General features: G+C 44.2%; 1 protein-coding gene across 1 annotated transcript in view; it reads right to left on the bottom strand.

Moving 5' to 3' along the window:
* The window catches only part of TRPM5 (transient receptor potential cation channel subfamily M member 5), an 86,925-nt gene that overhangs the window by 24,061 nt on the left and 49,240 nt on the right, over window positions 1-13,624 (bottom strand). Inside the window, 7 exon segments of the mRNA XM_039535987.1 lie at window positions 2,334-2,429; window positions 3,306-3,418; window positions 5,457-5,602; window positions 8,209-8,332; window positions 9,206-9,337; window positions 10,462-10,812; window positions 11,451-11,569. Of these exon segments, the coding sequence (XP_039391921.1) occupies window positions 2,334-2,429; window positions 3,306-3,418; window positions 5,457-5,602; window positions 8,209-8,332; window positions 9,206-9,337; window positions 10,462-10,812; window positions 11,451-11,569 (1,081 nt within the window).

Below are 13,624 nucleotides of genomic sequence, written 5' to 3'. Positions count from 1 at the left end.
TATTTTACTTCATAGCCAGCCTGTTCTCCCTGCTTGATTCTCTAGGGAGCAGTTGTCATAACACTAAATTTGTGACATGAGCACAGCTATTCCCATGGCAACAGACTGATGTCGTAAACAAATAATTATGACTTGGGATTCAGAAAAAGGAACAAACCTGGGAGTTAGAGAAATCCCATATTAATATAAACTCTTCAGACAATAACAAATGGAACAGAAAACATACTGGCCAAGAACCATATCCCTCCCTTTAATATGAGGACATCAAAATGTTTCATAGAGATGAATTAATAACTGGTTTCTTGAGAGAGAGGTGCTATTTATACCCATTTTATGGATGATCAAGCAGAGAAACTAGTGACTTTTCCCAAAGTGTCACCAGTTCAATGTCAAAGCTAAGAATAAAAACAGAGTTCTGACTCTGTCCACTATATGACATTCCCTCAACTTCAATTTTTCAGACCTTTCAAAGAATGCTAGTGAAACAAAATCAAATATGTGGATGATTTAATCATGTCTGTTGTACTGCATGTGTCTGATCCAGGTATTCAGCTCCCTTTAGCATCAGTGGGAGTTGTGTATTTATCACAGGGAGAATCTCTTTCCTGATTTATGGTGAAAACCTCTTGGCCACCTTCAGATCTAAAACAGATGGTTTTGTGGTTAAGACACTAGACTGGGTCCAATCACTGGCTCTGCTGCAGAATTTGTGTGTGTCTGTGGCCAAGTTAAATAACCTCCCTCTGCCTGGATCCCATTTGCAGAATGGGGATGATAATACTTTGCTTTCTCCAGTCCTACATCTTGTCTATTTATAAATAAAGGATATGCCTATGCTATAAGGGAAGGTGATTGTAGTATAGGTAGGCGTACTTGTCCTAGGTTTAATCTAGCTAGCATGGGTAACAATAGCAGTATAGAGATGGTGACATGGGTTCAGCATGGGCTAACAATCAATCACAGACTTCCCTTGCCATACCCTCAGCACCTCAGAGCAAGGCCTGTCTCTTATGATATGTGTGTCTATCACTTAGCTGAGAAGATTCTGATTGGGATAGAAATGGTTAGGTGCTACTATACTAAACATAATTATTGTGGATTTGGCTGTGAAGACCTGGGTAGAGAGGGATAAAGTATCAGAAAGTTCAGATCCCAAAGTTGCATGAGTTCAGAGTCTGCTTTCTGCATGTCTTTCAGCACCCTGCTACTCAGACACGTGCAGTTTTAGGCCTTAAATCCAATACACAGCAGCTGTCATTAGCTGAATGGAATGCTAAGAGGAGATTTGAGAGAATCTGGCTAAAACATCGGCCATCAGTTCTGTCGGTATGAGCTGTATAGACTGACTGAAGTTGCTTTGTTCATTTAAAAATAACTGCATGCTCCTTGTGATAGACCCAGGCCAGTTGGGTACAGCAGAATAGCAGAAGGCAGATATACTGGCCACTGGATTAACAGTTTTCTGTTCCCTGACTGACCAGAGCAGGGGCTGCTCCAGGCTAATGAGAACACCTGACTCTAATTAACCTGCGAAGAGTCAGGTGAGGCCATTAAGCTAATGTGACCACCTGACTCTAATTAAGGCCCCACTGATGCTATAAAAAGGACTCACTCCAATCAGGCAGAGGAGAGCCAGGGGAGAGGAAGTGTGGCTGAAGGGCTAGTTAATGAAGATACCCTCAAACCATCGGTAAGGGAGCCCTAAGGTAAGGGAGAAGCAGGAGAGCTGTGGAGAAGTGGCCCAGGGAAATGTAGCAACTCTGGCAGTGAAAGGTTGGCTGCCAACATCTGCTGCCATTAGGTCCCTGGGCCAGAACCTGGAGTAGAGGGTGGGCCCGGGGTTCCCTCCAACCCGCCACTACAGAAACACCTCCTGGGAAGGGAAGATAGGTCCCTGTCAGGACAGGAGACTCAACTGTTCTTGAATAAGCCTGTAGGGACAACAGAGACTGTGGGAGTTCTCTCATCAACCTCCTTGCTGGCTTATGATGAAAAGGGCTCAGTAGACTGTAACCCTGGCCCTAGAGAGAGAAGGGCTACGTGGAGGGTCACAGTGAGCCACTGAGGCTAGCATAAACCACCTAGAAGCGTGGGACCCACAGGGGCAAGGTCAGAGCTCTGCCACATCCTATTTATTTCCATCTTTCCATATACACAGTAATAACAATAATGACCTCGGTGCAAGGCATTTTCTGAGGATTAATGACTGACAAGGGCACCTCAGCTGTCCTTTGGGTTATCAGCTAGTCACTAATCCCTGAGAAATGTCCTGTGCTTTGACAGTTGTCTTAATTCAACTTCCGAACGATATTAATGGATTGACTCAGACTTACCTATCCCCCTCCTTGGAAAAAAGCAAAGTCCTTTCTGTGTCTAGGCTCTCTAGCTCTCTGAATGTCTCTGGCTCATTCTTTGATTGTATTTGTTCACTGTAAGAAAATATAATTATTATTGAAAGATGATGGAAGGCAGCTCTTCACTGCTGAACGGAGAGCTATGCAGCTATGTTACAGCAGCCTGGCCTGGCCTGGGATCTCTCCCTGGTAAGAGGCTCTTATGTGGCTACAGAGAACCGGCCAGGCTGTGTATTTCACATCCTGTAGCGGGCAAGCTGAAGATCCAGCACAGAAGGGAACCTACAATAACAATGAGGAGTCCGGTGGCACCTTAACACTAACAGATTTATTTGGGTATAAGCTTTCATGGGTTAAAAACCCACTTCTTCAGATGCATGGAGTGAAAATTACAGATGCAGGCTTTATTATACATGAAGAGAACCGAGTTACCTCACCAGTAGAGAATACATTCACATTTTAAGCATAGTAGGGGCTGCACAAGGCCCATCCAACCACTAAATACCACTTAAGGCTTCTTAGGTTATGTCTACACTGCAGCTGGGAGGTTGATTCCCAGATTCATACTAGCTTTGCTGGAGAATGCAGCACAGGTGGTGGCTTGAGCTAGCTGCCTGAGTTCACATCTGCCTGCCCCCCTGCTCTGAGCTCCTGCCTGTGCTGCAACATCTACACTACTTTTAGCACACTAGTATGAGCAGAACTAGCACAAGTCACTTTACCCACGCTGGGAATGACATCTCACAGCAGCAGTGCAGACATATCCTTAGGGCTTAATGGCTGACCAGCCCTTCTGTTGGCCCCTCTGCCCAGAGGTAATCTAACCCTCATTTCTTTCTGTGATTATTTCTGTGTGCGCGCGCGCTATATTTTTCACTTCACTGTCTCTTACTGATTCTTCCCCACCCCTCCCCAGGACAGCTTTGACACCCACAAATGTTTTGTTTATACCTGAATGCTATTAGATTAGTGTAGATTAGAAGAGGACACCAGAATCCGCAGATTAACTTCAGGATCGGAGTGCTTGTTGACATGTCTCCCCACCAGATTTTTGTCAAGAAGGCCTGAAAGTCAAAGAAAAAGAACAGAAAGTAAACCTGGTTTTGACACAAAGCAAGTGAACATGGAGCTAAATCATGTTTTCCTTCTATGGAACCTTGAAGGGTGGGGCAAGAAACACTACCTAAAATTAGATTGTGGGTATGTCTTCATTGCAGAGTTAACTCCAGTTGTCTACACTCTCTTACCCGTCTCTAACCTAGCTCCAGGGAAAGCACCTATGTCCGTGCTGGCACGGCTCTTGTTCATGTATGGCACTAAGACAGGGGAGGGCAAACTTTTTTGGCCTGAGGGCCACATCGGGGTTGTGCAACTGTATGGAGGGCTGGGTAGGGAAGGCTGTGCTTCCCCAAACAGCCTGGCCTCCACCCCTTATCTGACTCCTCCCACTTCCTGCCCTCTGACTGCCCCCCTCAGAACCCCCAATCCATCCAACCCCCCTGTGCCTTGTCCCCTAACAGCCCCCTCCTGGGGCCCCCACCCCTAACTGCCCTGGGACCCTGCCCCCTATTCAACCCTCCTGCTCCCTGTTCCCTGACTGCCCCCCTGGAATCTCCCGCCCCTTATCCAACACCCCAGCCCCCTTACCAAGCCGCTCAGAGCAGCATGTGTGGCAGCCATGCTGCCCAGCCAGAGCCAGACATGCTTCTTGGCAGGAGCGCGCAACCCCGCCACCCAGAGTGCTGCCTGCCTGGTGGTGTGGCTGCGGGGGCCGGGGCCGGGGGCTAGCTTCCCCGGCCAGGAGCTCAAGGGCCGGGCAGGATGGTCCCATGGGCCCGATGTGGCCCACGGGCTGTAGTTTGCCCACCTCTGCACTAAGACGTCAGGGGACATATCCCATGGTTCTTTGCACTGCAGTAAACTGAGCTGATCTATGAATTCTTTCCCAGTGAATTGCAGGAGAATTTATCTCCTTTCTGGGCACATGGGAGGGAATTGTGGGAAGATGTTGGAGGACTTAGCAGCACTTGACTGGAGCTAGCCTGTGTCCATGCTACAGAGTGATTGTGATAGCACAGGGGTAGGCAACCTATGGCATGTGTGCCGAAGGTGGCATGTGAGCTGATTTTCAGTGGCACTCACACTGCCTGGGTCCTGGCCATCGGTCCGGGGGGGCTCTGCATTTTAATTTAACTTTAAATGAAGCTTCTTAAACATGTTAAAAAACCTTATTTACTTTACATACAACAATAGTTTAGTTATATATTATAGACTTAGAGAAAGAGACTTTCTAAAAACGTTAAAATGTATGACTGGCACGCGAAACCTTAAATGAGTGTGAATAAATGAAGACTCGGCACAGCACTTCTGAAAGATTGTCGACCCCTGTGATAGCAGTTAATGAGTTGTGCTAACTTGAGTTGTAGCCTCCAGACCCTGATGGGCATCAAACTTGAGATAAAAGCACCACCACACCTAAGGGTTTTGTGTGTCGACAGGACCTCGAGTTGAGGGCAACGCTCAAGTTATAATTAGGGTTGCCAAGACTCCAGGATTGCCCTGGAGTCTCCATGAATTAAAAATTAATCTTTCATTAAACATTGTCATGTGATGAAACCTCCAGGAATATGTCCAACCAAAATTGGCATCTCTAGTTATAATTTGTCATGAAGAAAAAACCCTTTGTTGGGCCTAACACAGTCATGTGATGGAGTCACCCCGCATCCCTGTACAGCTTCATTAGACCTGCTCAGATCCTGGCTTCAGTTGTGAAATGGAGAATAGGAGATGCGTTCCCAGTGCTCCTCTGCGAGCAATTGGGTGAGAGAAAGCAGGGAGTGGGTGGATCCAGAGCTCTGACCTCTTCTTCACTGATGGCCTGGCTGGACACCAGGAGGTGAGTATGCTGCTCTGTAATGCACTGCCGTAGAATACTCTCTTCTCTTATCTCCTCAGGGGAGCACTGGAGGAATTCTGCCTCAACAAGATGTTTCCTGGGAGGGTGCAGTTTATCCGTGAACTCCTCCTTTGTTCAGGGCTGTGCCTAGAAGTACAATGCTGCCCCTAGAAAGTCACAAGGGAGTCTCCTTGCATTTTGCTCACCTGGACACCATCGTGTGCAAAGAAAGACTTAGCATCTGCTTCTGTGGCCAAGTGGAGACAGGTAGTTTTGCTCCAGTATTGGTTTTTCCTCACCAGTAAAGCAAAAGCTCGTTCCTCGCTGTTGTGATAGCATTCACTGAATAGCTCTGCCAAGTGAAGGAAAGTCATTTTTAATGACAGACCCACAGCTCTACATCTGTGCATACACACTGGTGCAGGAGAGAGAACTTGTATATTTCTCTTGGAAAAAGAGTCAAAATTCAGGGAATTGTGGTAAAAATGCATTTGAAAATGTCTCCTTAAATTTAAGTATTTACAAAAAGCCCAAATCCTTCATCCCCCTTAGGTGCCCATTCATTGCCCCTTTCTTGCCTACATGATTTCTTCTCAGTCTTGAGTCTGTTTAATTTTTTTCTCACCTACTTGACTTTTTATTGATAAATTTCTCGTCCCTCAATTCTTCCACAGATTACATAAAAGCCCCTTTTACAAGTGCACACAAATGCACATTAAAGGCCCAATTGTGAAGCCACTTCATATGCAGAATTTGATGCAGTATCAGGCACAAACCAAACTGTGGCAGGTTTTCTTACACACTGAAGAACCTGATTCTTCAAGGTGCCAAGTGCCCTCCACTCCCATGGGTAATTCCAGGGAAATAAGGGTGCTCAACATCAGGCCTTACCCAGCTAACCGTGGGTTTCAAGCCACAGACACGTTGTACACCAATGTTGGCCCTTTTAGGGCAAAATTCTTTAACAGAAGCTGGCCTTTGGTCTTAGTGCTCAGTTGCTATTGTAATGGGAGCACCAGCCGAAGTAAGTCACAGTGTGCTCATTGTGTCTGAGTTGTCTGCTGTGTCCATCACTCTACTGATCTTCCCCCTCCCCGGCCTCCACTCCAGAGCATTTCCTATCCCTGCCTTCACACCTCAATCACTTTGAGTTTTTAATGTCAGTGTTTTTTGAAGTTGCCTGATATAGGAGTTTATATTGCAGCATCCCTTGAATATGCTCACTGAAGTACATATCGTTATCAGGATCAGATTAAGACCTAGGCACTGTTGGTCTTATCCCGGGCCAATGAAGTTAATGGAAAGACTTCCATTGATTTCAATGGCCCTACAGTCCTTTGCCTAGGACTCCAGCATTCATGTGATTACACCAGAGTCTTCGTTCTGATTTTAGAAACAAAAAAAATGGCTAGATCTCATGGTTGCAAAGACAGCCTTGAAAAGATGACCCTTGTATAAATGGATACAGTGATGTCTGCGTGACCATGCTCATGCTAGCACTCATCCACTTAACACACTAAAAACAGTAGTGTAACTATGGTAGCACAGGCAGTGGCCTCAAAAACTAGCTGCCCCCAGTACATACCAAAGGGGTTGGGGCAGGATTGCACTCAGCATGGTTAGCCCATGTCACTGCCGCTGCCCATGCTACGGGGGTTATGCTACTATTTTTGTTGTGCTAGCTCAAGCAGCGCTAGTGCCAGTACGTCTACGCAAGCTGAGAATCACACCCCCAGCTCCAAGTGTAGATGCAGCCACAGCCCCGTCATTCTAGGGGCCCTGCTAACACCACCTAACAGAGAACTATGTGGAGGAGAAGAGTGCAGCAGACCTGGCTCACCTCCCGATCAGACAAACCCAGCTGCTGGAGGAAGTTCCAGGGGACACGTGTGATGCCACCCTTAACTTTCCCCTGCTACCACCACAGATGCTGCTGAAGGAAGGGAGACTCGTATGGCACTGCCTCTCTGGCAGGCGGGCCCCCTGCTATAAATGCTGCAACTAGGAGGTCAAAGCCGTGGGGAGCATTGTGTGTCAGGGTGTGCCTAGGGCTCTGGATTGCTTTTTCTGGGATCTGTCGTGTATCCTTGATGGTGATTATTTTAATTCTGGTTGCCATTTAGAATGGAATGTTAAATTAAAATCTAGCAAGCTGGTTGGTTTCAGGTGTTCAAAATCTGTGCCTTGGCATCTACACAGCTGTCAGAAGACTGGGGAGTAAATCTACGGGGCTCTTGAACTGGTTTGAATGATAAACTGACCCAAGCTATCATATAGACTTCCAAACCCATACTTAAAGCTTTTTTGAGGTTTGAAATTGTTTTGGCTACCTCTTTATTTCATCTGTCACTTCCACACACTTCTGTACTTCCTGCTTTAGTCTAGGATCAGGAGCTTTAAGTTATCAAAATGCAGTGAGAGAGGATTCCAGCTTGGGCAATGTCAGCAAGCACTGGAAATCCCAAGAGGCTAATTTTGTGATAGGGCCTTGGGAGCATGATTGAGAGAGTCAGAGACACCATGATAAAGCCAGGGATAGAAGGGAGTGGCAGCTTCCCCACTCTGGAGATTAGGAGGGGATAGTGGATGTACCAAGCGCCCAGCAGGGAGCCTGCATTTTTGTGTGTGCATTTCAGATAGAACTTTGAACCAGAAATGGTCCCACTTAAATTGGGGTTGGCCAGTTTCCTCTAAAGCCTTAAAAAACACAGGGTAGACCAAAAATAGTGGTTTATTTTAAAATCTTATTTATACATTACTCTTGTAACTTTTGGTGGGGAGGGAGGTGGGTCTGACTTGTGATATCTGAATGCTTGGGACTGGCAAAGCTTCAAAAGGATTGGGTTACTCATAGGAGCATGTCTGTTATTACTTTATGATGTTTTTTGCTAGCTGGTCTTCCAGCGCCAGTCACATTTTAAATATTTGATAATGATCTTAAGGACTGCAGTTGCTTACCCAGAGCGAGCTGATCATACTTGGCTTCTTTCATCCTACGGGCTACTTCAGCCTCTGTCTCCAGTCGGGACATGTCCTTGAGAATCTTACACGCTGCCAGAGCTGCAGCTACACCTTCTTGTCCCTGGAAAATGGAAAAGAGGTGGGGGCAGCCTACGATAAATATTAATGATTCTGAATGATGGGAATGTCACCATGAAAGCTGGTTGAAAAATGGGGAGGGGGCTCTGTGGAAAACTTTGAGTTGTTTGTTTGGGTAGGGGACAGAAATACAAGCAACAAAAAAAATTGGGCTGAAATACTTGATTTGGAAATGCTGTTGCAGTGTCTCATGGGAGTTGTAGTACGAGTACCTCTTTCAGATTAGTGATTTTTGGGGTCATGTCCATGGTTGGGAACCCGGCTGGAGACCTTTTAAAGGGGCCTGACTTTCAGGCAGCAGGCAAGGACTAAGAGGAGAAGAGTGACCGGTGAAAACAGAGAAACGCATTTCCCCACAGATGCAGAGCATGAGTAATGGGTATGCTAGTCTCTAAGGTGCCTCAAGTACTCCTGTTCTTTTTGCGGGTATGCTGCTGTGTCTCTTCCTTCCCCATGGTGTGAAAACCAAACACACGATTAACCCACTGGAAAAGGAACATAATCTGAGGTCAGAGGCAAAGGGTCACTGACTGCCCGGAAGACAGTGATTAAAATCAAGGGCCAGATGCTCATATGGTGTTAATCAGCAGAGCTTAATGGAAGCCAATGAAGCTGCATTGATTTATACCAGCTGTGGCTCACACCATGTTTATGTAACTTTTAGCAACTACCAGACTGAGCTACATTCACACTAAAGCAATTCAGCAGTGAAAGACTCCATAAAAGTCTTATCCCATGTCTTGAAGGACAAACATATATATCTTAACTTCCTAACTGCAAGACTGAGTATATTAATATTTCAGATCTAAAACAATTGCCAATAAGTGGCCTAAAGTAATTATATCTTCAAGCTTACCATAGCCCAGAAATAGTTTGCCATCTTGTGCCGGTTTTGAAGTACTGCCCATAAAAATAAATCCCTCCAGGGATTCTCACTCTTCTGGTTCATATCCAGGAGCCCAGGTAATCGTTTTGCATTTGTTTTATCCTACAATACATTTTAAGAAAAACTTAAAATCTGATTTTATAATTTCATTTTATATTTTTAATATATTGTCAGATGTGTCTGTGCCAACTACATGATCCAAGCAGCAAATCAGCAGTGCAAACAATTTTCAAATCCTTTTGAGTTTCCTTAGGATCAAGAGGTAACTAATTCACTCTATATACTGATTCAAAGGGGCCTTGTATCCATGATACAACTTAATATGTGTGAGAACATTTGGGGTGAAATCCTGGCCACACTGAAATCAGTGGGAGTTTTGCCATTGACATCACTAGAGCCAGGATATCATCCTGTATGTGTAAAATCATGCCAAAAAACCCAGTGAGTAGCTCATCTAAACTGAACTTGAATTATAGCAGGTTCTGCATAACTGGGGCAAAGAACTCAGTTTCAGAATAAACCAACAAAAGGCATTTTATTTAAACATAAAACCAGTCTCAACATGGCCCTGTACACAACAAGAAAGAGCACTGGAGTGCCTCTTCTCTTTTTAGTCCAAGCACCAGCTGCTCAGCCTCACTGCTTCTTACCTCACATGAAGAATAGCTTAAAATAAAATGCAGTTTATTTTTCAAATATTTTGAGGATTTAGTCTATATAAATCATGCTGAAATTGGAGTGGGCAAGGTCTGTTAGCTATTTTTGTTCCCCATCAATAAAAGAACTAGGCAGTTGTTGGCGTTTCTACTTGAAATTCTGCTAGAATTTGTAGTTTAGAGATCTGAGTCCTACAGAATTGCTGATTAACCCTGAATCACGGCTCATATTTTTTGAGTCCCTGCATTCCCTTCTATGAATCCACCCCCACACTTTGAACTTAATTCAAGATACAATACCTTTTAGTGGGTGGGTGGGAGGGGTGGGGGCATAAAGAGGAATCACAAATTGTTTTCCAAAAAAATCCCTCTATTTTTAATTCAAAAATTAAAAACTGGAAAATTCAAAACATTTTAACAAATTTTATAGCTAGTTGAAGAAAAGGAGAACATTGTCAAGTTTCTCCAATTCTCTGCCCCACCCCCATTTTCAAAATGTTGGACAGCTGTAAATATAATCCGAAAACAGAGAGAATGGCAGTTAATATGTGAATCTTAACTGTAACTCACAGCTTTCCTCTTGCTTCCTTGCTTGGCCTCTTGATAGAAACCTTTACATGCATCATGAAGAAAATCCTTGAGCACTCTAGAAACTTCATGGAGGGTAAAGAGCGGGCAGACGTCCATCGTTTCCTTATGTTGTTGACCAGTGATCCCTGCTAGAGTCAGCCTGCTTTCCTCATGTTTCTTCAGGAGGAGTGCATAGAGGAGGCATTTCCGAGAGATGGAGCAGTAGAGCCTCTGAAGCCGGCTGTACGTCAGGAAGTCATACATGTTGGCCCCATTGTCAATAAATAACTTTACAAATTCCGGCTTATCATTCACCAGAGCATCCATCATCACTTCCTCTAGATCACAGGACTAGATTTCCATGAAACACAAAAGGGAATAATTTATATTTTACGAGTATTGCCATGGGGGATTCAGGTTGGGAAATTAGATTTTCACCCCCTGTTTAAATCCAGATCAGATCCGCAGTCGTTAAAATTTGCTACCACCTGACTGATTCTGGGTGGGACGAGAGAGCTGATATGAAATGAAAGAAAGGCCTCACATCAGGTCTTTGAGCATGTGTGTGTGCACAATGGAAAAACTCCATCCCAGTTAGTATTTATGGTTACCCTGTTACTATGGTATGTATATTTGTAATGTGGCAAGGCCTGTCAGGTGCCAGGACCCCATTGTGCTAGTTGCTATACAAATACAAAACAAAAGGATGCCCGAAGGGCTGTTGGCAGTTTCGGTGGGGTAGCCAAGGACAGAAGGGCTCTGGCAGCTGAACTATCCTTGGTTCTTTAGATATAATCCTGTGTGGTCAAGAAAGACAGAGGCAGTGTGAGGACAATGCGCACCGCCACTTCCCGTGCTTTCATGGGGAATAAAAGAGGGCTTTAGTTTCTAGTACTACTCATCTGGTATGTTTCACTAGCTACATGAAAATCTTGCCCATCGACAACAGGATTTAGGCAACTACAATCTAAGCAAGTTGAGTCTGGTACCTTCCATTCCACATCGCCATTGAATATTTCACTTTTAGCAATGTCCACTCGATTCCAGGCCACTGCCAGCTTCAGTTCATCCAGGTATTCCTGAGCTTCCTGACTGTGACTTTTACAGGCTGCCAAAACCAGGAAACACGAATACATTCAGCATTTGACTCTACGTTAAATTGGACATTACATAAAGTTTAGTCAAAGTGTGACTGTAATGAGAGACTTCTTGTTCAGTTATGTCAGATTTATGAGTTACCTACAACCCATAATCCCTCACACTTTTATTCCCACCCCCTTACCTGAGGGACTGTGGTCTGAAAGTTTACCTCCACCTCACATTTTGAATGTTGTTTTCTAGCCAAAATCTCTCACTCACACGTTATTGGGCCTTTAAACTGAATCGTGCTCTTCAGAAGAGGGTATGTTTGGGAGTTTTTTAATGTATTAACTCTCAGGATATGGAATCCCTCCCTCCCCCTGTTGAATCTGGGATGATCCAACACAAACGGCAATGGATGGCAATGCTACTATAGAACTCTTTCAGAAGACAGAGTGCAGGTTTCTTGTCGTAAAACTGTAAGTTTCACTATGGAAGCTGAGTTTGATGTATGGCTTCTTAAAATGTCTTTAATCAGAGTATACTATCGCCAAGATGTTTCAATTCCTCTATAGCCTATTATTTCTAAGAGGCACGAACAGCAACCATGGATCAGTTAATATACTATTCAATATGATAGCCAGCATTATTTAAAAAAATTCCATCACATCTAGTGTGAGCTGATAAAACTTATACCCAATTGTCCCTGTTGCATCATCTACAAGCAAGCAGAAGACTGTACATCAAACAGGAACACTGATCAAACAGCCCACTTTGCTTGCTCCTGCCTTCAAGAATAAAATACACTTGCTATTAGTTCTCTGTTTCCCTGGCCATTGTGGCCATTTTACTATTGGTCTGAGTTAGTGGAAATGAGATTTTGTAAATATGAAACCCAAGCCCTCCACGTGAAAATTGATCAGGCTTTACTTTGACGAAAGCTGCCACTGGATTATCACATTAATTTTGTGTAACTGTTTCTTTATTGGAAGAGCGTTTTTGGTTCTGAATGGATGCAATAGCCCGTTTATAAGTGAATTTTTGGTTTGCGTTTTTTCCTCCATTTGAACATCAGTGTGAAAACCACTTCCCAGCTTTTGGATGGTCATGCAATTCAGTCATTGTGCAGAGCATCCTGATTGCACAGAATTTGTAGGAAGGTTTTGCTCAGACTAAAGTTTATAGTTAATTTAGGATGAGATTGTGTCTTGCTTTAAGTGCAGTTGCAAAGGGGTATGGGTATGTAAAATGCTCTGCTGCCTTGTGTAGACTTAGACTATCCACATCACGGCTTGCCCGATGGGAGGGAAAGCAGCCTCCATTGAGCTGTCACTTCCCCTCCAGGTAGGCTGAGTGGGTAGAGCCTCCTTGACTCAATTGCCTGCCATGTGCCAGCCAGTGTTTCTAAGCAGGTAAGGAGGGGGGATTTTTTTTTTTGGTAATAAAAAACTTTTTGGTGAGTGGGAGACTTTATTTATCTTGTTGTTGTTGTTTGTTGTTAACACTGAAGGTCTGACCTGAAGTCAATGAGAACCATTGGATATATTTCAGTGGGTTTTGGATCAGACACTTAGGGATTTTATTATCAGAGGGGTAGCCATGTTAGTCTGGATCTGTAAAAGAAACAAAGAATCCTGTGGCACCTTATAGACTAACAGAAGTTTTGCAGCACGAGCTTTCGTGGGTGAATACCCACTTCTTCGGATGCAAGTGGGTATTCTTCCCTTGCATCCGAAGAAGTGGGTATTCACCCACGAAAGCTCATGCTGCAAAACTTCTGTTAGTCTATAAGGTGCCGCAGGATTCTTTGTTGCTTTTAGGGATTTTATTGTTTCACATTGGAAGCTTGATGTTTTCATAATTCACTTTCTGGCCAAATTTTGTAATTTCAAATTTAAAATGTATTCTAAAAATGCTCCCTCTAACTCTAGTCTTAACATTGTAGTCTCGCTGACCTCTTAGCACGTACAAAGTGCACTTGGTGGAGCAATAACACAGGCACACTTAGCTCTCAGGGGCGAACACTGTAAATTATCATGCAGATAATCAGATTAGAAAACAAAATGTGGGCAAATCTCAAATA

The sequence above is a fragment of the Mauremys reevesii genome, linkage group 4 (genome assembly GCF_016161935.1).
Source record: "Mauremys reevesii isolate NIE-2019 linkage group 4, ASM1616193v1, whole genome shotgun sequence".
NCBI classification, from domain to species: domain Eukaryota; kingdom Metazoa; phylum Chordata; order Testudines; family Geoemydidae; genus Mauremys; species Mauremys reevesii.
Note: the sequence above shows the minus strand (reverse complement) of the source record. Positions and strands in the feature narration are given on the sequence as shown.